Source organism: Myxocyprinus asiaticus, chromosome 11 (genome assembly GCF_019703515.2).
Source record: "Myxocyprinus asiaticus isolate MX2 ecotype Aquarium Trade chromosome 11, UBuf_Myxa_2, whole genome shotgun sequence".
Lineage (NCBI taxonomy): Eukaryota > Metazoa > Chordata > Actinopteri > Cypriniformes > Catostomidae > Myxocyprinus > Myxocyprinus asiaticus.
In genome coordinates this window covers 42,795,169-42,822,059 of record NC_059354.1, presented here as the reverse complement: position 1 = coordinate 42,822,059, position 26,891 = coordinate 42,795,169, and the positions used below count along the sequence as shown (strand labels likewise).

Genomic DNA, 26,891 nt, shown 5'->3' with positions numbered 1-26,891 from the left:
GCCAGCCTAGCCAAGCACCTGACAACAAACAAAGCTAGTAACACAGCTCGACACAGCATGCTCCCATTCAACACATTTAGCTGGTCTGACCTTAGCCCGGAGATAATCGTAATCATGGAGCCTTCGATCACACAATTCTTAATTCAGAGAAGTGAATGAATGAATGTTGCATTTATATAGCACTTTTTTGGACACTACACTCAAAGCACTTTATGCAGTGAACAGGGGACTCTCCTCAACCACCACCAGTATGCAGCATCCACCTGGATGATGCAACAGCAGCCATAGTGCACCAGTATTCTCCAAACACTAGCTAATGGTGGTGAGGAGAGAGTAGAGATATAGAGCCAATTTATGGATGGGGATTATTAGGAGGCCATGATTGAGAAGGGCCAATGGGGGTAATTTGGCCAGGACACCAGGGTTACACCCCTGCTCTTTACGAGAATTGCCATGGGATTTTTAATGACCACAGAGAGTCAGGACCTCAGTTTAATGTCTCATCCGAAGAACTAAAGCTGCCATCCACTGCGGCCCGTGGAAGTGAAGAATCGTGGCGGATGAGTGACTATCGCAATCCTGAGCTCCAGGAAAACAGGAATGGCTGATCATGGTTGGGGTTGCAAGCGGCCTGGATTTTGAGGCTGTACGGTACATGGCTAGCTGTCAACAGAGCTGCACCTGGGTACGGGATATGTGCCATATCACCCTGTAGCTCAAGATGAGTTGCCCACTGAAGCTAAGCAGGGTTCAGCCTACCCAGTACCTGGATGGGAGACCTCCTGGGGAAAACTAAGTTTGCTGCTGGAAGAGGTGTTAGGGAGGCCAGCAGGGGGTGCTCACCCTGCAGTCTATGTGGTTCCTAATGCCCCAGTAGAGTGACAGGAACACTATACAGTAAAAAGGCACTGTTCTTCAAATGAGATGTTAAACTGTTAAATGTCATCTATGTAAAGAAGCAGATTTATTTCAGTCCATACAGCACATAGCAGCAATTTTATGCAGATGTTAGGAAATATTCCAGCTTCGGCACATGATTCTGCTGTGCATCCTGAGTTAAAAACTACGAATAAATAGAATACTTCAAATCAGCTATTAAATCTGTCAATAATGGTATCATAAATTCTACCTATATTACGCAAAGCAATTTCCTGGCTGGTATCCAACTTTTTCCTACGTCCTGTGATGCTTGGCGAGAAACATGGGCATTATTTCTGTTATCAAGTAAACAGCTGTTTTTGTGGTGTACGTCCATTCATTCTTTCATTGCGGTGTTGGGATTTTGAGGAGAGCGTGTGGGATTTCATGAGGACATACTTTGTGTCATCCTGCATGTTCAAATCAGACAATGAGGAGGAGCTGTGAAGTTCTCATCCTGGGTATTTAATCGCTTTTTCAAGTGTTTTATATCGGTCAGTTATTTACTTTAAATCCGCACGTAAGTTTAAACTGTTCGGCGGGTGATTGACTGGTGAGAGGTGGAGTTTTGCTGCCATCTAGGACGAATCAGGACAGTGTTTTAAACCTCAAATGCTAAGCAGTTTTGACTACCTTTTATGTGTTTTTTGTGACCCAATGGTAAAATATTTTGGCACCCTGTTTACATATATATTTGGTGCTGACCATTTGCCATAGGATCATCAGAAATGCATCTTATTACCAGCTGTAAACAGGGTCTCAGATGACTGCAGCCAGAGCTAGGGAATACCATAGAACGACTTCTGGCGGAAGTTCCAACCACTTTGTTTCTCCACTAAGATTCCCAGGAAAAGGTGGATAGCTTATGCACGTTCTAGAGATTGACAGGTGATGTCCGTATCTAAAGGTGATTGGCTCTTTAACTGTAAAGCGGGACTTCCCTTCTGCATCGGTTGACCATTGGGTGTTCATAGCTGCTTGGTTGAGCGTTCCGATTAATCCCATTCATTTTAATAGAGTGACATATCTGCTAAATAATCTCTATAAAGCGAAATTATTCAGTGTGCATGGCTCATGACAAGATATTACCATATCTTAAGGTGATTGGCTTACATATAAGGAGGTACACCTTTCACATACATGGGCCACCGGGTGCTAGAGCTCCATTGTTGGGCTTTCCAATCCTCACTTTAATTTTCAAAGAAGTGGCCCATCTCAGCTAAATTGTCTCTGGTAAGACTACCTTCAGATGCAGCAGCCATGTATATTCAATACACAATCTAAGTGGCAGGATTATTTAAAACAATTGCAACTGACCTCATGCCAGCTTGCCAGCTGAGGAATTGTTACCCAAGTCACTAAATGGATAATATTCAAGATGTCTCTAAGAGATCAGGCATGATATACTTCATAAGATCCACAGCACAAACTCCAGACAGCATGCGTGGTCACGACTAGGTGTGGAGAGAGATTGGAGTTTTATTAACTCAGATCATCAAGGTCGCCAGGATGTCAGCCTTCCATGACGTCTACCTCATCTAACTATTTTAATCACTTAACAAATTGACCGCCTTCAGCTAATCTCAACTGTTCACACAACCATGCTTGGCATTAATTAGCATGGAGCATGCTAATGTTAGAGAGTGAAACTGTAGAAACCAAGCGAACTCAACCTATATCGGCGCATTCAATGACTTGAGTTCCGAGAAATTATCAACGAATCCCATGACTATACAGTGGAGACCGTTCCTTCTCAAGAAACACTCTTACAGTGCTCAGTGCAATCCCTAACTTTATTATATTAAACCTTGATAGTTCGTCGGAAAGAGGAGGTGTAAATTTTGTGCTTTTAGTCATAGATCCCTTTTAAAATGAACTTGTATTTGTTTAATGATTAACTTGTTTTGACATGACATCTAAAATCTCATTGCTATTACAACAGAAGGCTAAGTCATTTCCATGATTCAACTTTTATTCGCTTTATTATTATGCCTATATGGTCAAATGGTATGCTACCACATCAAGCACATTTCTAAGTTAGCCATAGCATATATTTACTGATTTTATTCAAGTCAAAAATATTACTTACTGTGATATGCCTGAATCAACCTGACTACATTAGGTTACAACTAAAAAAAAAAAACAAAAAAAAAAAGAGGACCATAATTTAAGGGGCAGGGGCCGGATTTACAAAAATATTTATATGGAAAAAAATAAAAAATAAGAAGAATAAAAAAAGTAGAATATTTGTAACTTTTTTCTTATGTTCGAAAAAAGAATAAACATTTTTAGAAGATTTTAATTCTTATTAAGAATAAGAAAATAAATTAAAACAAGGTTGTTTTAATTAAAATAAAGCACTTGGGTTAAAAGGCCCTGCACTTGGGGTAAAAGGCCCCCAGGGGGTTTGTAGTATGCTAATATTCTGTAGACATAGAGGCAAGATGCTTTTTTGAATTACAAATTAAGATGCTTATTCAAAATAGCCACTTCAGAAAGGTGTTCATTTCAATCACACTTAACATTTTATTACATCTCAAGTATTCTATAAACAAATGAATATCCAGTGTCATTGGATCAGTCAAAGTGAGCTTTAAAAATTCTTCATAACAAATCTATTCCCCACACTGAAGGAAAATGTGTTTTATGGGGGGCCTTTAGCCACTGCAAAATGGGATCTTTTGACCCCAGATATTATCCATTCAATTATTAGACAGTTATTGAAAAATTTTTGATTTAATCACTTTGAACAAAACTTAAAAGAACTAATAATCATTTAGTCTCAAAGTAAATGTGATAAAACTCCATGAATTTGCAACATTTTAAAAATGATCAGAAATGTATGAATTAAAAAATCAACCTTTGACATTGCACGCAATAATCTCATGAATCAGGGAAATTTTGAAGTATATAGTGACAAAAAGTCCTGTGTTAGTTTTTGTTGCAATTTAGTATTTTGCGAGAAAATAAAATAAAAGGTGCCATTTACCCAGTGGGGCTTTAGCCCTGTTGTACCCTAAAATATATTCTGACCTATTTACAGTAAAACTAAATTCTGTTTCTAGAGCTAAACAAATGTTTAATTTGTTTAAAAATAGTAAGTTTAGGCTGAAAAACTCCCTTTGGTAGTTACTTGCAGATTCCTTGATCCGTTTTTCCAGACTGTGGATGCCTGTTCACTTCTGTTTTTTGTGTATTTCCATAAACTATAGGTATAAACCTTATTGTGTTCACTCCTTGATACCCAGCACCAGGAAGATGTATTTTCAATGTCCTCTCATGTAGAACTTGGAACAAAAGCACCAGTCAAGAATTAGTGACATCCATTCATAAAAATGGAGGTTCTCAATTTGCCAGCTTCTGGCAAATCTAAATTGCAATTAGTTGTTGGCTTTAACCTGGCATATGTTTTTTACTGCTGAGGTTGGAATAGCTGACATAATTGCATTGGTTCTGTGTGATTAAAGAATGAGATTTGCTGGGCTTATTAGAAAAGATATTAAAATTAAATCGACTCCGGATGAACAAGGAGCCTGGAAAATCAGTAAAAAAACAATTGTCAAAATGTTTCATAGGCCACCACAAATCTATTTACCAAATGAATATGTTTTGGCCATTTTATCTTACTAAATACATAGTAATAGCCTTTTAAAGGTGGATTGTGGTCTTGCCATGACGCTTAGTTTACTGAAACTAGACTTACTCTATATTCTTTAGTGACTCACTGCTTGTGCTTGGCCTTTTGAATAGATGGTCTGTAGTTATCTTTCAAGGAATACTGATTCACCATGAGAGCAAGTAATCCATCACAAGCAGTGATTCTCCATCAATTAAAATGGAATTAAGACACCTCAATCCACAGGGACACAAGTACCAGAAATCTAACCATGAAGTAGGCGCAAATGTTGCAGGCAATCTCGAAGAGTGCTCTAAATGGCTTTTAGAAGGTTGAAGTATTTACTCAGTAGTGGGAGATCTATAATGCATTAAGTTGTTAAAGGACATTTACAGCAGTTTATAGAAATCCCTCTCTCCTCAGTACACACACTTTCCTAATTTCTTCATGTTCCTCTTGTTGCATTTTGAGCACAATCATCTGTTTCACCATTTTTTGATCTTACTCCTTTTCTTTAAATAACACCATAGTTTTCTTCAAGATTGTGATGCATTCATTTCTAAGTTAGCCAACTAAGCAAAACATTTGACCATATAGGCATAATAATAAACCGAATAAAAGTTGAATCAAGGAAATGACTTAGCCTACTGTTGTAATAGCAATGAGATTTCAGATGTCATGTCAAAACATGTAAAGCCATCATTTAACTTATACAAGTTCATTTTAAAAGGGATCTATGACTCAAAGCACGAAATTTACACCTCCTCTTTCCGACGAACTATCAAGGTTTAATATAATAAAGTTAGGGATTGCATTGAGCACTGTAAGAGCGTTTCTTGGGAACGATCGGTCTCCAGGAAGTGCGTGACGTTTACTTAATCATAGTCATTGAATAGTAGGAGTAGATGAACAGTTGGAGTGCAAAGTCCGCAAACCAAAACACTCGCTACTGCAAATTATCCTCAAATTATAAGCGATTGTCTCATCTGCTGGAATGGCTCCACTACTGAGCTCGTCATGTAGGATGTTGCTTTTCTTGCTTCTTGTTGGAGTATGTTTCACGAAACTTACAAGGGGTAAGTTAATGGTATTACTTTTTTCATGATAATTATTAAGATTGCATTAACATAAGGATGTTAACTTAATCTGAGATGTTCTTAACGCGTTCAAGACGGTTTAAGGGGGCGTTCACACCAAAGACGTATTTTCTTCCCTCCCCGCTGTTTTTCAATTGTTTATCTATGTAAACATGTGCTAGTGGACTTGTTGTTGTTTTTCAGCTTCTCGCGCAGAAGCGCCCGTTTTTAGACGCAGTGTCAAGTTAAAATAACTTAAACTGACGCCTCCCGAGACACACGCGTTCTTTTCTATTCGTTACGCGGCGTCTATTCAGCGCAAGGACGGTCGGTCTGAACGGCCCCTAATGATAGAAGCCTCAATTGCGCTATTTAAACTTTAAACGCAGCTACAAAAATTACGAGCGTAATTAATTATTTAAGGTCAGATCTTGAAAGTATAAGCCCTCCCCTAATACGACCACTGCTATTGTCATGAGCTGTAAAAGCTGTTTGAAGTCAAATCTCATACAGTATTTCAACAGAGATAAAATTACTACTGTGGATGTTTTTAAAAAGTACTACAAAGAAGAAAGATTATGAAAGTTAAGGAAACTATTAAAGTGTATTTATTTGCTCTTTTTTTAGACAATGCATGTGTAGTTAAATTAATTGTTTGTGAAAACTGCGAGATTGCATACTAGATATTAGATTTCTCATAAGTTTCCCAGTACCAGGAGCTCAGCGCCATGGTGGCACAAAACTCTCAGCTCAACTGTGATGATTAGGATTTAATCCAAAATAAAGTTCAGGTTTCTTTTTTGTCAACACAATTTAAACCACAATTTCAAAGGTTTACAGATGGCTGTGGATGGTGAAACTCAAGGATTGAAGGGTTTAGGGGCATTAAAAATGCACATGAGCATATTTGTGACCTCTTTTGTTTTGCCTGCTGTCATAAATATGACTATCATATTCTAACTTTTGGGAACTGGAGTTTAATGTTTAACTTGAATTCTGTTGGTAGGTGTATTTAAATATCACAATCTCTACAATGCAAACAAGCCTGTGCGATTTGACAGACAGGCTGGTTTTAATATTTCTATAACTACTGATCTCCTGGCAGTTTCACGTACAACAGCCTATAGAATTTACTCATAATGGTGCCAAAAAAAAAAAAAACATCCAGTGAGCAGCAGTTCTGTGGATGGAAATGCCTTGTTGATGAGAGAGGTCAACAGAGAATGGCCAGACTGGATCAAACCAACAAAGTCTACGGTAACTCAGATAACTGCTCTGTACAATTGTGGTGAGAAGAATAGCATCTAAGAATGCTATTCTGAAATGCGGGTTGGCACTGTTTTGGCGGCACGAGGTGGACCTACAAAATATTAGGCAGGTGGTTTTAATATTGTAGCTGATCGGTATATATATATATACGTATACACTACCGGTCAAACGTTTAGAAACACTTACTCATTCTTTATTATAATTTTATTTATTTTTTCTTTTTTTTTTTTCTTTCACATTTTAGAATAATAGTAAAGTCATCAAAACTATGAAATAACATAAATGGAACTATGGGAATTATGTTGTGACTAAACAAAATCCAAAATAAATCTTAACTGTGTTATATTTTAGCATCTTCAATGATGTCACCCTTTGCCTAGAATTTGCAGACATGCACTCTTGACATTTTCCCAACTAACTTTTTGAGATATCACCCTGGGATGCTTTTTAAACAGTATTGAAGAAGTTCCCATCTATGTTGGGCACTTATTTTATGCTTTTCTTTATTATTTGGTCCAAGTCGTCAATTACAATTTTTTTTTTTTTTAATTAAATTTTAGCTTTATAATGAAATAAATTAATATGATGGCACAAATATATTTTTGTCAGCAAAACTAATTTCAAACATTTAAGCATACGCCTTCGGATCAAAAGATTTTTAAGATCATGAGAAACATTTCAGTCAAGTGTTTCAAAACTTTTGTTCACACACACACACACACACACACACACACACACACACACACACACACACACACATATATATATATATATATATATAGCTGAAGTCAGAAGTTTACATACACTTAGGTTTACATACAATTAAGTCATTAAAACTCATTTTTAACCACTCCACAGATATCATATTAGCAAACTATAGTTTTGGCAAGTCGTTTAGGACATCTACTTTGTGCATGACACAAGTACATTTTCCAACAATTGTTTACAGACAGATTGTTTCACTTTTAATTGACTATATCACAATTCCAGTGGGTCAGAAATTTACATACACTAAGTTAACTGTGCCTTTAAGCAGCTTGGAAAATTCCAGAAAATGATGTCAAGCCTTTAGACAATTAGCCAATTAGCTTCTGAGAGGAGGTGTACTGACTTGGAGGTGTACCTTTGGACGCATTTTAAGGCCAAATGTGGGTCAAACGTTTTGGGTATCCTTCAACAAGCTTGAACTGGTGTTTGTAGGAGGCCTACAAACCCTCAGTTACACCAGTTCTGTCTAGAGGAATGGGTCAAAATTTCAGGAACTTATTGTGAGAAGCTTGTTGAAGGCTACCCAAAACGTTTGACCCAAGTTAAACAATTTAAAGGCAATGCTACCAAATACTAACAAAGTGTATGTAAACTTCTGACCCACTGGGAATGTGATGAAAGTAATAAAAGCTGAAATAAATCATACTTTCTACTATTCTGACATTTCATATTATCAAAATAAAGTAGTGATCCTAACTGACCTAAGACAGGGAATGTTTTCTACAATTAAATGTCAGGAATTGTGAAAAACTGAGTTTAAATGCCGAGGGAGCGTTCGATCCGGTGGCGCTGGAGCCTCGTGTCAACTGGCAAATGGAAGAAACGGCTAAGGGGTCCAGTGCCGTCACCCGGCATCACGGACAGAAGCAGGACAGCGGGCCGCGGACCACTCGACGGCACATCTGGGGCCGGCGAGCTGCTCTCTCTCTCCTCTCTCTCCCCTCTCTCTCCCCTCTCTGCTTTCTCTCTACCTTTTGTTATTCCCGCCCCCCTTCCCTTTCTCCTCTCTTTCATCCTGTTCCCCCTCCCAGGCATGCACAGGTCAGATCCGGAGACCGCTGTGACCATTCGATGCTCCCTCCCTAGATATGGGGGGGGGGGAGCAGTAGGTCACAGGCCGGAGAAATCCCTGACCTGAGTTCGGCGATGGGAGTATGTGGTGAGCGGGGAGGAGCTGAGCGGCATCTGGGCAGAGCGAGGCCAGGAAGATAAGTGGCGAATGACTTTCACCTGCGTGCCACACCGGTCTCGCGTTCCAGTGAGGGTTGGTGGGAGAACTTAAGGAGAAGAGACAGCGGCAGACGAGAGAGAGAGACATGTGAAGCTGTCTGTGTGGGTCTGCATGTCAGAAGCGCGGGTGCTGAAAAGCAGTGCATATGTTGATTGTTCAGCTGAAAAGTCTTATTGTGGAACGCTGAAAAGTCTTCAACAATAAATGTCTATGTGCTTTGTCAACCCGGTCCCAGCTTCCTCCTTTCCCTCGTTAATTGTTACATTGGTGCCAAAGCCTGGGAAGGAGGAGGGATGCGCTGTCGTGGAATCCTCGCCACTGCTGTCCGCCCAAAGGAGCAGGGGATGGAGGAGTTGCTGCCGGCCACCTGGAGCGGTGGAGCTGCTTCCAGGGGCGGAGGGGCTTGCTCCCGGCCGCCAGAACACGGAGGGGTGTTCCATCCACCAAGGGTCGGAGGACTCGCTCCGGTCTGCCCGGGGAGGAGCGGCTGTCATCTGCCAGAGGGTGGAGGAGTGGTCGAGGACCAGGCAACGGCGTGTTGGGGAACCGGCGAGCATTTTTTTCTCTCCTCTCTCTCTCTCACTGTTGCTCCGCCTTTCCCTTTCCCTTTCCCTTTCCCTCTCCACTTTTCCCTCGCAGTCGCAGATATCACATACCCTCGGCGTACACATAGCCCTTCCAACCGCTTCTGTTTTTTCCACACAATCTATTCCTCCTGCCAACATCCTTCCCTCTGCTTCTTCTTATCCATGGGCCACTGGAGTGGATTCCCGTGTGAGGCTGCCTCTGCTGGAGAACCATGCCCCAGACCCATTCCCCTCTTCACTTTATCCCCCTCCTATCTATCATTCTAATCTCCCCTACTCCGGAACAATTCCTTGCGCGTGGCTGCCTCAGCAAGCGATTCCGGTCCCAAATCCTTTCCCAGCTAATCCCAACTTCCCAGCTCGCCAACCCACATTTACACTTCAAACAGCCATACCTCTCGCTATTCCCACAAACGCAGCTGTTACAGAACCCCAGCCAGTGTCCAACCACCTACGCTCTCAAATTCTAGCAGGTGCAGACACAGACCTCTCTTCTTTACTTTCAACAATTCCTCACGACAGTACGGCAGAACCATAGACTGCAGCAAGTTCTCAGTTAATCTAAAAATTCCTCCTGCAGCGTTTCTTGCACGCTCACCTTCGCCGAATTTTGTATCGCCGTTATACTGAAGTCATAGGCTCCATGTTCCCACTCAGATGGCGCAAGCTTAATGATTATCTATCCATCATCGCTGAACTGTCACTCTCCTACTCATTTTTTCATGTACCACAAGCTTTTTTCAGCTATATGTGCAGCTATAGTAGCGCAGTGGAATCAATGCCAGTACTGGGGAGCACTAGATTTAGATCTACATAATAGAGTGTTCCTGGGATGCAGGAGCATTTCATGTGCTGTCTGCAGGTCGACCGAACACCAAACCACGTCCTGCCCTACAATCACACCCCCCCAACCCATCGCCACAGCAAACAAACCCACTAACTACGTTCCTTAACCCAGCAGCAACCCGGCAGATTCTTCCATCAAAGACTACAAAGGCAGAACAGTGAGCTTTTCAGCAAGCAAACAAATATGCAATAATTTCAATGATTTCAGATGCCACAAATCACTGTGCCACTTTCTGCACATAACAGATCTCTCAGCCCCCCCCACATCCGTGTATCAACAGTCTCATCTCCATTGATGAATACTCTCTCCACTATCACGATGTCGATCAAGGAATTCGTATTATAAAAAATTAGGCAGGGAGGCATGGCTTGCTAAAGTCAACCTAACTTCAGCATTCAAAATTGTGCCCCTGCTCTCCGATTTCTGTCACCTCTTCGGTGTCCACTGGACAGAAAAATTTTACTTTGCCGTCTGCCTCACTTTTGGTTGCAAAAGCAGCCCCAAGATATTCGATAAGCTTTCAGAAGCGATCTGCTGGATTTTGTCTAATAACCACTCTGTGCCTTACCTCATTCATTTGCTCAACGATTTTCTCACCGTTTCGCCTCACAATTCCCCCCCAGCTCTCCATCTCACCATAGTTACAAAGGTGCTCTCCAACTTGGGAATTTCTATAGCACAAGAGAATCCATCTAATTTCTAGTCATCCAACTTGATACAGCTAAATTTCTTGCTTCTCTTCCTAAAGAAAAGATCGATAGGATTATTTCAATCACTTCAAACATCCTGTCAAATCCAAGTTGCTCAAAGCATGATCTCCTCTCCCTCCTCGGCCATCTAAACTTTGCCATGCACATCATTCCCCACGACCGCCCGTTCATCTCACACCTCCTCTCTCAAGCCTCTTCCATTCACTCCTTATATGACATTGTGGTCCTGGACCAAGCATGCCAGGCAGACATACAACTATGGCTAACTTTTCTCAGCCACTGGAACGGCATTTCCTTCTAGGTCACATAAACTACAACACATAGAGGCTGTATCAACTAGATATCATATTGAGACTGTGTCTGTTTCCCGAACTACCAAACATAAACCCCTCACTAAATCATTAAGGTAAAATTTGATTAAGGTCAAACTTAAAAAAAACAAAAAAACAATTGAAGATAAACATCATATAAAGATAGGGATACTAAACATTAGATCTCTTTCAACAACAGCACTAATTATAAATTAAATTATTACAGACCATAGTTTGGATATGGTATGGATGTCCCCTTTGCTAACAGTAATGCGGAAGAGCCCTTTGTGGAAAAAAAAAAAAAATTCTTACTTTAGTTTGGAACAACACTTCGAGTGGCTTCAGCTTCCCACAGTGCTCTTTAAGGGTGCAAAAATGCCATTTGAAAAACGCCCATGGTCTCTGATATAACTTGCAAAGCAAATTACCTAAGCCATTCCTAAGAACTGCATGCAATATCTTAACATTGCACAAACAATCAGTTGTCAAGATAGTCAACTTTTCATGACACTGTTCCAGTGGTGTGAATGTACTATGGAAAAACAGTATTGATTTCTCAGTTTGGTCAATACCTTGTTGGGTCTGTTATGATCTTATCACATCATATACTAGCACATGCAGTGGAGTTCTGCAGTCACATCTTCTGCATTGACATTTCAAGCACTGAACTGTATTCATGCATGCATGGATGAATATTAGGTCTCATCTTCCCTACGACCTTAAAACCTTTCCTAGCCGTAATTGATGATATTTTGCTACATTGTGTTATTTCAAGGGTAATCTTTGTCATTCAATAAAAGGCCACTTTTGGGTTATATTTGCGTTCCTGTGAAGTTTTCTGACTGTTTGTGTGGTCATACATTATGTGTGGAGATGCATTTATTTTAGAGCTGTTGAAATTAACACATTAATGCATTTGATTAATTTGCAAAACAAACCCATAAGACTTGTGACAAAAATGTCATTGCGGCCTATGTAAGATGGAATTTAATTGCCACAGAAGCACGTCAGCCTTTACCCTCACCTAAAACCCAAACACACGATACATAACACTGATGAGGGATGGAAGCAGCAGGTTAGCTTGGAGTTCTCCCGTGGAAAGTCTGTCAGCTATTACATGCACAGCAAACTAAAGCTGCATTCACATGACTCACTGGAGTGAAGCATCAGCGTTTCCCTGGCGGCACGTTGCACTTCTGTCTTACCGAACTATTTGGATAAAGTATGATTACGTGGGCAGTGTCTTCTTTTCTTTTCTAAGCAGGAACTAAATGCATTTTGAAAGGAAAAGAAGTATGTATAGTCAACTTTTAGCACTTTCAAAATCTGTGATTAACTATGAAAAATCATATGATTATTAATATACAGTATAATCAACTGACATACTAAACTAAAACTAAAATATTATAATCAACTGACAGCACTAATTTATAAAAATAATGAATCTAATGGTGGGTAATTTACATATTATATTATATTATATCATATCATATTATGAAATAAGAAGGAAAGAAATATAAAGAAATAAAACAAAGACAAATCACAAATGAGTAAATGAGAAATTTCTGTTTCTTCTAGACAGTAAAGACCTAAAATGAGAACAAATAAGAGACTTTTGCTGAAGTCTCCAGCTTCTCAGATTTTTCTCCCAAGATAAGCATGTAGAAATCTCTTATGCATCTTATATATTTAGAAGTGATCTCAACAAAATATTTCATCAAAATTTTAAGAATTTTAGGAGAAACATCTGAGACAAAATTGATACTTTAATTTTAACAAGACCCCCCTCTAAGTCTCCTAAGCAATGAGAGAGCCTCAGATCAGTAATATTTTACTCTTGAAGAGTAATAAACCTGAAATAGCTTTTGGTAATTAGGACAATAACAGAAGCAATAGGTATTAAACCTTAGATTTCATCAGCCTGTTTGTTAATTCCTCAGAGGTGTTAAGCATTAAACAAGCAATCAACTGCATTTACATGTTCTTGTAGGTTACAAACCATTATTTAATAGGAGGCCCTTAAACATCCAGCAACCATGCTGATGTATTTGCCCTACATGTACACCTGCCTGCACACAGTTTACCTTAAGGTGCGTCATTGTGGTTAGTAGGAGATCAATGGTCTTCCTATCAATTTCCTACTTTCAGTATTGTGTTGAGACTTACTGCAGCTTGCAGGGAGAGATAGAGAGAAACCAGTTCAGCCTTTTACCTTAGGCGGTTAACTTGCAATTCCATAAAAAGTTATCTCTAAGTGAGAGCTTATAGCATTCCACATGATGCTTTGGGGTATTTATCTCCTCTCAGCCATATGTTTAACGTATGTCCACATCAGGAGCTCCATATGGTCCAACAGACTGGTGGCCACACACTCATTTAAAGAGCCAGAATCCTCTCCTGCAGTCACCTGTGGGCCTGAGGATGATTAATTGGGGTGAACAGGATTTTTTGCTTCAGCGAGCTCTGAACTGCAGACCTCAGATAATTGCATGAGGTGACAGTGAGACGGATTTTCAGTCCCACAAGAGTTTCATGGGATCCAATACTATGTTGTTTACTGGGTCATCCATTTCTTTTATCTCTGAAAGGTAGTAGAATAAATAAGTTCTGATCTATCAGGGATTTTTATTTGTCAAAAATACCCAGGCCACTGAAGGAGTGGAGGATTTTGCAGATAAAGATGGTCTGCAATGACACTGGCAAATTAGTTCTAGACCTTGATCGAGTCTAGACACCTGAAAACAGCTAAATGAAAGAAAACTTCCCTGCTAAAAAGATTCCATACTGGCCATAACTGTTTTTTTGCAGTTAGTGCAGATCAAGAGTTTGGGCACTAGTTTATGCTGTTTAACAGCAACACTTAGCTGATGATGTTGGTCAGCCAGCACACCAGAATCCCGTGGGTGACTGTGATGTGGCCAAGTAAGACATGTTCCAGGATTAACATCCCTGTTGGCCCTGGAACAATATTCCTCTGAACCATTCAGATTGTATGGCAAGGGGAAAGGGTTAGAGAAAAGCTTACAGCTGAGTTACCATTCTTACCAACCTTTAATTGGCCTCATTTTAGGGGTAGTTTATGGTTAGGGTTGGGGATAGGGTATGTTTCTTTGACAGGAATGTTGTTCCAGGACCAACAAAAGATGTTGATCCTAGAACAGAGTTACCATATCCCATGATGGTCAGCCAGCAAACCAGCATCCAAACCACAATGTATGCTTGTCATAAAGCACACGCACAAAACACAACACATGCTGGGTCAGTACCACTGCTCCTTATACATTTACATTTATGCATTTAGCAGACGCTTTTATCCAAAGTGACTTACAGTGCCCTTATTACAGGTACAATCCCCCTGGGGTAACCTGGAGTTAAGTGCCTTGTTTAAGGACACAATTGTCGTGGCTGTGGGGATTGAACCAACTACCTTCTGCTTACCAGTTCAGTGCTTTAGTCCACTACGCCAACACCACTCCTCCACTATATACATATTACGCAGTCTGCGTAAGGCACCAACTCCTCGTGGAGCTCTGTGTAGGGCATCGATTTGGCCAACGCCGGACCTGTGCTGGGTAGACAATAAGTCAATGCACTTTATCAGTCTAACCTCTAGATAAACTAATCAAAACACCCATGTACTGTAGTTTTCTCTCAGAACTGCAATTTATGGAGTAACTGTATGTTGTGTAATGCATCATATTTATTATCAAGATAACGGCACAACTACCTTGCCTTTTCTTTTCCTTACAGTTTGACCTTAAAACAAGTCATCAACCAATACATGCAGCTAATTCACATCAGTTCAACAAACTTGAACGTGTCATAAACGACTGATGTTTCCCAAACTCTTAGTGTACTAAGATGTGACACAATTTTAAGTGCATCAAACTTCTGGCACCACTCCACTATGGATTCCTGTTATTCAGTACCTGTTGAACTTTGTAACTAAAAAAAATAAAATAAAAAAATACTTGTTAATTTAAGGAAATGTAAAATTTGCAAATTTATTAAAGAGAAAAAACTGAAATATCACATTGACATAAGTATTCAGACCCTTTGCTACGACACTTGAAATTTAGCTCAGGTGCATCCCATTTCTCTGGATCATCTTTGAGATGTTTCTACACTTTCACTGAAGTCCACCTGTGGCAAATTCAATTGATTGGACATGATTTGGAAAGGCACACACCTGTCTCTATAAGGTCTCACAGCTGAAAATGCATATCAGAGCAAAAACCAAGCCATGAGGTCAAAGGAACTGCCTACAGAGCTCAGAGACAGGATTGTGTCGAGGCACAGGTCTGGGGAAGACTACAAAAAAATGTGGCTGCATTGAAGGTTCCCAAGAGCACAGTGGTCTCCATAATTATTTAATGGAAGAAGTTTGGAACAACCAGGACTCTTCCTAGAGCTGGCCACCTGGCCAAACTGAGCAATTGGGGGAGAAGGGCCTTGGTAAGAGTGGTGATCAAGAACCCAATGGTCACTATGGTTGAGCTCCAGAGATCATGTGTGGAGAAGGGGGAAACTGGCAGAAGGACAACCATCACTGCAACACTCCACCGATCTGGGCTTTATGGCAGAGTGGCCAGACGGAAGCCTCTCCTCAGTGAAAGACACATGAAAGCCCACTTGGAATTTGCAAAAAAGCGCCTAAAGGATTCTTAGACTGTGAGAAACAAGATTCTCTGGTCTGATGAAATGAAGATTGAACTGTTTTTTGCAACTGATGCAAACTCAGAGACATGGGATTCTTCATGAGCCACTGTTCAAAGCATGGGCTCAGGATGGAGTTCACCAAAATTACCTGCCATAAGCTTCCAGCCAGACTGCGATGCGCCTCACTGAATGATACCTACAGTATATCAGCTTGAACAAAGGAGGGACAACACTTAATAAAAAAAAAAAAGAAAAAAAAGAAAGAGCTACATAGACAATTGATTAACCACTAACAAAAGTCTTCACCGGCCAAAATCAAAGGACAATGCATCTACGTCTATTTCCTCTGTTAATATGGGATGAATTCAAGGAATTTAGCACTAAAACATATAGTTCATACAAAATCATTTTGTATAACCATTGACCCACAACACTTACTTAGTTTACTCATTTTAACCACTAATAGTTACAAACATGACTAATATTGGCATTATATTTATTCCTTTTCTGTTATAGCATAATTTAATATACAGCTGCTTTGAAACAATGGCTGTTGTGAAAAGCGCTATACAAATAAATTTTACTTGACTTGACTTGTTTGGCCTCAATTCCAAGTGTCATGTCTGGAGGAAACCAGGTACTGCACATCACCTGCGCAATACCATCCCAACAGTGAAGCATGGTGGTGGTAGCATCATGCTGTGGGGGTGTTTTTCAGTGGCAGGGATGGGAGGCTGAACACAGCAAATGCAGATATATCCTTAATGAAAACCTGGTCCAGAGTGATCAGGACCTCAGATGGGGCCAAAAGTTCACCTTCCAACAGGACAATGACCCTAAGCACACAGCCAAGACAATACAAGAGTGGCTTAGGGACAACCCTGTGAATGTCCTTGAGTGGCCCTGCCAGAGCCTGGATTGAACCCAATTGAACATCTCTGAAGAGACCTGAAAATGGCTGTCCACCTATGGTCCCCATCCAGACTGACAGAGCTTGACAGGATCTGCAGAGAAGAATGGCAGAAAATCCAGGAGTGCAATACCCAAAAAGACTTGAGGCTGTAATCGCTGCCAAAGGTGCTTCAACTAAGTACTGAGTTAAGGGTCTGAATACTTATGTCAGTGTAAGTATGGCCAAAACAGTGCCAACCTGCATCTTAGAATACAGAATTCAGTGTGTGTGTGTGTGTGTGTGTGTGTGTGTGTGTGTGTGTATATATATATATATATATATATATATATATATATATATATACACACACTGCCGTTCAAAAGTTTGGGGTCACGTACTCATTCTTTATTATTATTTTTTCTTCACATTTTAGAATAATAGTGAAGTCATCAAAACTATGGAATAACAAAAATGGAATTATGGGAATTATGTTGCGACTAAACAAATCCAAAAGTAATAAAAAATATGTTATATTTTAGCATCTTCAATGTAGCCACCCTTTGCTTAGAATTTACAGATACGTACTCTTTGCATTTTCTCAACCAACTTCTTGAGGTATCACCCTGGGATGCTTTTAAAACAGTATTAAAGGAGTTCCCATCTATGCTGGGCACTTATTGGCTGCATTTCTTAATTATTTGGTCCAAGTCATCCATTTCAAAAACTTCTTTTTATTTTTTTAAATAAAATTTTAGTTTTGTAATGAAATACATTATGTTGGCACAATTATATTTTTGTCTACAAAACTAATTTCAAACATTTAAGCATATGCCATCAGATCAAAAGGTTTTTAAGATCATGAGAAACATTTCAGTGAAGTGACTTCAAACTTTTGAACGGTAGTGTATATATACAGTTGAAGTCAGAAGTTTACATACACTTAGGTTGAAGTCATTAAAACTCACTTTTTAACCACTCCACAGATTTCATATTAGCAAACTATAGTTTTGGCAAGTTGTTTAGGTCATCTACTTTGTGCATGACACAAGTAATTTTTCCAACAATTGTTTACAGACAGATTGTTTCACTTTTAATTGACTATATCACAATTCCAGTGGGTCAGAAATTTACATACACTAAGTTAACTGTGCCTTTAAACAGCTTGGAAAGTTCCAGAAAATGATGCCAAGCCTTTAGGCAATTAGCCAATTAGCTTCTGATAGGCTAATTGGCTAATTAGAGTCAATTGGAGGTGTACCTGTGGATGTAATTTAAAGCTTACCTTCAGCCTCAGTGCCTCTTTGCTTGACATCATGGGAAAATTCAAATAAATCAGCCAAGACCTCAGAAAAAAAATTGTGGACCTCCACAAGTCTGGTTCATCCTTGGGAGTAATTTCCAAATGCCTGAAGGTACCACGTTCATCTGTACAAACAATAGTACGCAAGTATAAACACCATGGGACCACACAGCCATCATACCGCTCAGGAAGGAGACGCGTTCTGTCTCCCTAGAGATGAATGTAGTTTGGTGCAAAAAGTGCAGATCAATCTTAGGACAACAGCAAAGGACATTGTGAAGATGCTGGAGGAAACAGGTAGACAAGTATCTATATCCAGTGTAAAACGAGTCCTATATCGACATAACCTGAAAGGCTGCTCGGCAAGGAAGAAGCCACTGCTCCAAAACCACCATAAAAATTCCAGACTACAGTTTGCAAGTGCACATGGGGACAAAGATCTTACTTTTTGGAGAAATGCCCTCTGGTCTGATGAAACAAAAATTGAACTGTTTGGCTATAATGACCATCATATTATTTGGTGGAAAGAGGGTGAGTCTTGCAAGCCGAAGAACACCATCCCACCCAACCATGAAGCATAGGGGTGGCAGCATCATGTTGTGGGGGTGCTTTGCTGCAGGAAGGACTGGTGCACTTCACAAAACAGATGGCATCATGAGGAAGGAAAATTATGTGGATATATTGAAGCAATATCTCAAGACATTAGCCAGGAAGTTAAATCTCTGTCGCAAATGGGTCTTCCAAATGGACAATGACCCCAAGCATACCTCCAAAGTTGTGGCAAAATGGCTTAAGGACAATAAAGTCAAGGTATTGGAGTGACCTCAATCCGATAGAAAATTTGTGGGCAGAACTGAAAAAGCATGTGTGAGCAAGGAGGCCTACAAACCTGACACAGTTACACCAGTTCTGTCTGGAGGAATGGGCCAAAATTCCAGCAACTTATTGTGAGAAGCTTGTGGAAGGCTACCCAAAATGTTTGACCCAAGTTAAACAATTTAAAGACAATACTACCAAATACTAGCAAAGTGTATGTAAACTTCTGACCCACTGGGAATGTGATGAAAGAAATAAAAGCTGAAATAAATAATTCTCTACTATTATTCTGACATTTCACATTCTTAAAATAAAGTAGTGATCCTAACTGACCTAAGACAGGGAATGTTTTCTACGATTAAATGTCAGGAATTGTGAAAAACTGAGTTTAAATGTATTTGGCCAAGGTGTATGTAAACTTCTGACTTCAACTATATGTGTGTGTACATAATGTAGTGTATATTGGCATGGCCAAGTTACTGTGCCCTTGGACTCTGGACTCTATCTATTGCTGATTGAATCAGATAAATGGAAGCATTACTTAGACTGGTAGAATCATACCCTTTGGCTATGAGTCAGACCATGCCTTTGGTGTAAGCCTTTCTTCCTATGACCAACACCCTGTACCAATCAACAAAACAAGGAAGAGAATAGCTCGTAATATGCCACATAATGAAAAGGGGGTGCATTTAAAACTGACTCACTCGTTACTAATTTACAAATGTCTAATATTGTACTGTGCCACTCATCTTTATAAAGTGTTACAGTTCAATCCACTGTTAGCTGTATTATTCACTGCACTGTTGCTCAAGTAACTAACAACAAACCTTAAGTAAACATGATATGTTGACAGTAACAAAGATATTAAAGGGATAGTTCAGCCAAAAAAGAAAATTCTGGCATAATTTATTTAATTCTCTTATAATTAACCTTATATTGCGCCAAACCTGTATGACTTTCTTTCTTCCGTAGAACACAAGAGATGTTAAGGCAGAATGTTAGCCTCAGTTACCATTTACTTTCATTATCTCTTTTTTTTATACAATGAAAATGAATCTGAGGATATCTTTCCTTCTTTTCGTGTTCCACACAAGAAAGAAGGTTATGCAGGTTTGCAAGGGTGAGTATGTTATTGATGACAGACTTTAATTTTTGAGTACACTTTCCCTTTAACATTCATTATAATGATCCTTCTTCTCTTTTATGAGATTAAGAGTTCCTAAATGTTCTACTCTTTTGAGATAGTGACTGATGTGCTGAATTCCAGCTTGCGATAAAATCAACACCTCGCATTCTTGACAGGTATATAAACAAGCAAGCAAGGGCTGAGTCTCGACATGGGGCAACCTGCCCAAGCGCTGCATTAGCAATGAGCTATGCAAAGCACCAGATGTGGGTAGTTCTATCCACTATCCAAATTGAGGTGTGTTGAAGCTGGAGTCAAGCAGTGCAGAACATTCCAGCTTGGCTGAAAAAAATAAAAAATAAAAAAAAACGCTGGCAGCTGAAATTTTAACAGCCTGATATGTTATTTCCATCAGTTCTTTCCGTTGCAGACATGACTTGTTTTGGAACTTTACAGGTCCAACTGCTGGCTTGAATAAACCTTTTTTTGATACTCAAAAGGTTGCATGTTTTAAAGTGGTATGTTTAAAAGAATTGATTGTCACACAGCTGCAAAAGTTTGTTGCATTAAACAGCTGTTTTGTGTATTGATATGGAGAAGAGAACAACAAGATGTTATTATGTTGGATGTTAGTATGTAGCTGGATAAATAGTTTCTCCAAGATAGCAATGATATTAAACAAAGAATAAATAGATTAGACAATGGATCCTTTTGTTGAAGTTTCTCTTGAGAAAAAGACCCCAGTAATCTCACATGTGTTAATTTAGAGTTTCAGAAGAGATCCCAACAATGTCTCATAGTACTGTGCTCAGATTTGCCAAGATACCAAAACAGAGACCATTTAGCCTGAGACGGAGCACTTGTATTAATTTAAAAGGTAGAAATTGGATTGCCCAATATGTGGCTAAGGGGTAAAAGAGCCAATCACCTTTTAGATACAGATATCGCCTGTCAAGGCGTGCATGAGCATTAGCTTGACCAGCCTGGAAATTAGTGTTTTTTAGCATGATCTGAGATAAAGTAGGTCAATGTATTATACCACTGTTGCCAGATTTTACTGCTGATTTGAAATATGTTCTTTGTTCATAATCTTGACCAACCGTTTTGAAGATTTCGGTCTTTTCCTATTGAAATGGATAGGAGCTGTACATTCATGCCGCTTGTATCACAAAATAGCTGCCCAGGAGCGTTCCCAAGATGGCCACCAAGTTGACTGACTTGCCTTGAAAGGGACTTTGATCAAAGTCTGCAATCAAAAAAGTTGGAGATTGGTCAGGCGAGATACATCACTGTTTACTCCTGGTCACTTAAATGCATGTCCCGTGACCACTTGTGTTCAGATTTCGAGGATTCAGATTATAACAGGGCAATAAAGTCAGAAATGACAAAGAAAGTGTGAAAGAACTGCCGCACTGTTTCTCAAAGATGCAGTTGAAATTTAATCTAAGCACAAATGCAACATTTAAAGCAGAATTATCTGTTTTAGTGGAATGCTCCAGATGGGTGTGTTTCTTTTGATATCAGACATGTTGAGGAAGATCCACGAAGTTCTTGTGCTTTGTCTGCTTTTCCAAATGTTCAGATCAGACGGTTATTTCCTTTTAAAGCCGTGCGTAACAGGCAAAGTTTAAACTCTTGTTTCAGCACAGCGGTTTATTGACAGGTGAGGGTGGTGTCAAGGCATTTTACTAGCCTATATATTTTCCCTTGAGAACGGAACCCATGACCTTGGCATTGCTAGTGCCATGCTTTTTTAGTTGAGCTACAGGAACAGGTCAATTCTGGATCAATATGTTGATCTAAAAGTAGTATGTTCTAGATCCATCAGTGAAAAACCTATAGGAGTTGCGTCTGATGCATTTCCCATAGGCCAAAAATACTTTTGTTTTGTTTGCTTGTGTGTCTGCACTACTGTTAAAATAAATGTACATTTTGGTGCCTTGAATGGCATGCAATGGCAAACCCTTGAAGGAAAGAAGTAGTGTATGGGTGTAGATTAGTCTTTCCGGCATATGTACAAGGAATAATTTTATCAATAGTCCTCTTCCACCAAAGGGCAGTAGTGAGAAGTATTTTAGACTGGCTGGAGAGCAGTAGGGCCAAGCCAAAGGGAGATGAACATCAGGATGTGACAGGATAAGTGATTCAACTGCCAGCAGGATGCTGTCACTCGAATCCAAGACCATCTGTTACTTAGTTTGTGGCACTGATTCAGTCCTTGTTGTGTGAGAAGGAAGGACCACTGAAAGATCACTTTACTCAGCATGCCTTTGTCTTAGAGCAGTTTATTGTAAAACAAATAATTCAGAATCTAAATTCTGATCTGACAAGCCGCATTTGAGATTCATCTTGAAGATATTCACATTCTCGGACACTGAAATTATTAATTTCTATGCGTATGTTTTGAGGCCACTGCAATTGTGTTTTTTTTTTTGTTTTGTTTTTTTTGTTTTTAACGTGATGTCATGACGGTTATATTAATGCCTTCATAAAATTCAGTTTCCAACTTCTAATAACTAGCTCAACTAAGACATTAACAGAAGTCGAAAACTCTTACCAAACTACATTTTACTCTTTAATGAACATTATTGGTGTATTTTATCATAGTACTGTTAACACTGTTTTGTAAAAGCTTAATGTTGTGTCTAACAACACCCCTTAACTGTGGTAAAATCACGTTAACGCGGCGTCTTGTGGCTTATTGCTTTATTATGATTCACTCTTGGTAGGGATTAAGTGTCTATTTCTGGGCAAAATGGGAAAATGTTTGATTTAAACTGTCATAGTTTATCAAGTAAGAGCATTTTTATCTTCCTTGTTGGCCTAAGAGTGGAACGGTGTAGGTGGTTCAGTCTGATATAAGCAAGTGTTAAAAAAAAACATCAAGGGCTAAGCTGTGATAGCCCTAATATCTAAAGAACTTCATGTCAACAAAATGTCTTTAAGCAAAGGTGTTGGATCTATTAAAGGCAGTTACTTTCAGATCATGCCTGAAAGCACTTTTACCCTTAGGTGAGAGCTTACAGCAAGCTAAAAATGACCTCACTGAGTTTTATGAATTTTAACGTCTGGCCTCCTTCCACCTTCAGCAGATGGAGTGAGGTCCGAACTCAACATCTTTCATCACTCATGTGCCCTGAAGAAGAATGAAGGGCCTTGCAAGGCAATGAAGGACAGGTTCTACTTTGACATTAACACAGGTCGCTGTGAGCCCTTTGAATATGGAGGTTGTCAAGGCAATGAAAACAATTTCGAGACCCTGCAGGAGTGTGAGGAAATGTGTCTTGTGAAAGGTAAGGCAATTTGTACCTTACTTGTGCTCTTTGATGACATATAAACAAAAAGAATAAATATATCAATGTTTGTCCTCAACAAATAGAAAATGTGTCAGAACTTGTTTAAAATAACCTTTAGATTCAAGAAATATTTTAAAATTAGGAAGTTTTTTGTGTACCTCCTTTTGCATTTTCACTCATTATATTGAATAGCCTGATGCAGAGTCATCTCTCATGACTGTATTCCACACAGACTATAAAACAGCATTCTGGATAAATTAATTATAGCTTCTAATAAAAGCAAAGATTGCTAATATAGATTGATGCAATAACGTACAAGAATATGTTGCCCTAAGTGCTGAAAGTCTTTTATTAAATGATTTCTGCATAATGAAATTATTAAGGACACAAACTTTCATTATAACATTGCTGAGCAAATTTATTAAGTGCCATCTTTTATCTAGACGATATATGTTACATTTTAATTTTACTTAATTTTATTGTGGGAGGGACAATCAAATATTTAGGCAATTATTGTAAGCATTTCAACCAAAAATGAAAACTCTCCCTCATGTTGTTCCAAAAATGTATGACTTCCTTTCCTCCATGGAACACAAAAGGATGTGCCAAGCAGAATGTTCAGTAAATGGTGACTGGGGCCATCAGCCCTTTACATTCTGTGCAACATCTCCTTTTGTGTTCTGCAGAAGAAAGTCAAACAGGTGTGGAACAACATGAAGGTGATCAAAAAATGAGTCGAATTTTCATTTTGGGGCAAAATGACCAAAGTTAAGCCATGAAACTCTATGTGGTTCAAGCTGATAGGTTCTTTGACTAGTTATCTGTTAGCCAAACGGCTCACTCATATGTGACATGTTAAGCCAATCGGCTTGGTCCTTTGACTTGTAATCAGGTAGCCAATCAACTTGCGTCTCTCTCTATGTCAGACATTTAAATGGCTCAGTTTTGTAGATAAGCTAGTTTCTCTGCAGCACGCTGCTAGAGTTTTTCACTGAAATCCACCTCCACCCCAGCTTCACTTGTCTAGATCTGCTACATGGGGATTGTTTGTAATGTCTATTTGTGCAGCAGCATGTCATGCATTCTCGATGCAGCAGGTCTTGCATTTTGTCTAATTGTGCAGCAGAAGCAGCATGTCCACATAACTCTGTATGTATGTGTATAATCTAGCAGTAGTAAGTTTTCATACTTGCTCTTCTGCAGCAGCAGCAGCAACAGCAGCATAGCAGATCTAGCCCACCAAGACCAATGTCCTATCAATATGTCATTCCTATATTTACATGCAAACATTTTCTGAGATTTATCATGACTGAACTGTCCCTCTACCTTTGGTTGAAGTTAAATTAATATAATTTATTGGTTTAATGCTTATATATATATATATATATATATATAGAGCCATAAATGCATTAATACATGCTTTTGTAGCCCTTCAAAAAAAAGTTTTAATTGATACAAAAGATGTTTCATCTTATTCGCAATATTGAGTTTAAATTTGAATAGAAAACCAAAAATGGAAATTGCTCAAGGAAACAGAATCAAATTCATGGCAGCAAACCACAATCAGACTAGAAAGGGTTCTGTCCAGAAAGATGAAAGATATAATTTAAACAATCTGATTATTTCTGCAAAACAAATTAAGAATGCTTGGCCATTTTCCAATTAAAAAGAGGACACATGTGCAGTAAAGCCAGGCCACATTGGATTATTTACAGCACTTTGATAGGGTGAGTCATATCTCATTACAATTTCCAGCAGGGGTCATTGTGAATTTGACAGGCCCCTGCTAAGTCTAAACTCTATAGCCTCCTGTTAGAGGTCACCATAATAATAATCACAAAACAGACTTGGCCATGTGACTGCTAAACAAGCCACAGAGTGGGAAAAACTGAAACTTTGCAGCTTTTTTGGACAAACACCTCCAAGGACATGAGCACTCAGAAAAGCCTGTGAACCAGTGCCAAAGATCCCCCATGGTGGGAGAAGAGGAAACTGACTGCTGTGTTTGGATTCATTTCTTCTGGTATCTTCACCACATGTCCCTGATTATTTTCCAGCTCTGCCAAGTCAGTTTCTAATTTCTGTGCCCCACCCAACTTGCCTTTTCTGGTACTAGAGGAAACACTTTAACCTTTTATACATATGCTGTAAAGATAATCTTTTTAAAAGATCGGTTTCGAAGGGAATCCCTAAGGGCAAGTACAAGATGTTAGACAATAAATCACTGACAGTGGGGAACAAGCGATATCTGTCTCCCTCTAGTGAGTCTAATGGTCAGTACACTTAAGTGAGGTTTGTTTTTGTCAACCTACAAATGGATTACTGAATAGTTGTCTCTTCATATTAAACTGGTATAGTTTAGCATTGAAAAAAAAAAAAAAAAAAAAAACGCTACTGGCGCAGAAATGGCACATTTCTCCTTTAAAGTCATAATGGTGAATCTCAAACAGTCCTGTCCTTTTCAAATGGAAAACAAGCAGTGAGGGACACTAGTAGGATACCAATAAAACACAATCTCCCAGCCTAAGTAGCACCCAAGAGTCTGTTAGCGCCTTTGAATTATTAATTTCAGTAAATTTTTTGTTTATTAGATTCACCCCATCCACACGTTTGAATGCTAGAAGAGGATGCATATTACAGTGCATCCGGAAAGTATTCACAGTGCTTCACTTTTTCCACATTTTATGTTACAGCCTTATTCCAAAATGGTTTAAATTCATTATTTTCCTCAATTCTACAAACAATACCTCATAATGACAACATGAAAGAAGTTTGTTTGAAATCTTTGCAAATTAAAAAACAAAAAACAAAAAAACAAAACCACACACATGTACATAAGTATTCACAGCCTTTGCTCAGTATTTTGTTGAAGCACCTTTGGCACCAATTACAGCCTCAAGTCTTTTTGAGTATGATGCTACAAGCTTGGCACACCTATTTTTGGGCAGTTTTTCCCATTCTTCTTTGCAGGACCTCTCAAGCTCCATCAGGTTGGATAGGGAGCGTCGGTGCACAGACATTTTCAGATCTCTCCAGAGATGTTCAATCAGGTTCAAGTCTGGGCTCTGGCTGGGCCACTCAAGGACATTCACAGAGTTGTCCCGTAGCCACTCCTTTGTTATCTTGGCTCTGTGCTTGGGGTCGTTGTCCTGTTGGAAGTTGAACCGTCGCCCCAGTCTGAGGTCCAGAGCGCTCTGGAGCAGGTTTTCATCAAGGATGTCTCTGTACATTGCTGCATTCATCTTTCTCTCGATTCTCTCGATCCTGACTTGTCTCCCAGTTCCTGCTGCTGAAAAACATCCCCACAGCATGATGCTGCCACCACCATGCTTCACTGTAGGGATGGTATTGGCCAGGTGATGAGTGGTGCCTGGTTTCCTCCAGACATGACGCTTGCCATTCATGGTGTGGGAGTCCTTCAGGTGCCTTTTGACAAACTCCAGGCGGGCTGTCATGTGCCTTTTACTGA

The 26,891-nt window shown here is 39.4% G+C and overlaps 1 protein-coding gene across 2 annotated transcripts in view; it reads left to right on the top strand.

Moving 5' to 3' along the window:
• The first annotated feature begins 5,339 nt into the window (after window positions 1-5,339).
• Window positions 5,340-26,891, top strand: part of LOC127447927 (tissue factor pathway inhibitor-like) — a 31,738-nt gene continuing 10,186 nt past the window's right edge. The window contains exons 1-2 of one of the 2 annotated variants that reach the window (XM_051710149.1): window positions 5,340-5,610; window positions 23,219-23,419. In XM_051710149.1, the coding sequence (XP_051566109.1) occupies window positions 5,529-5,610; window positions 23,219-23,419 (283 nt within the window). In that variant the 5' untranslated portion in view covers window positions 5,340-5,528. Of the gene's footprint in view, window positions 5,611-23,215; window positions 23,420-26,891 lie in introns of both variants that reach the window. The other variant, XM_051710148.1, reaches the window with a different exon arrangement.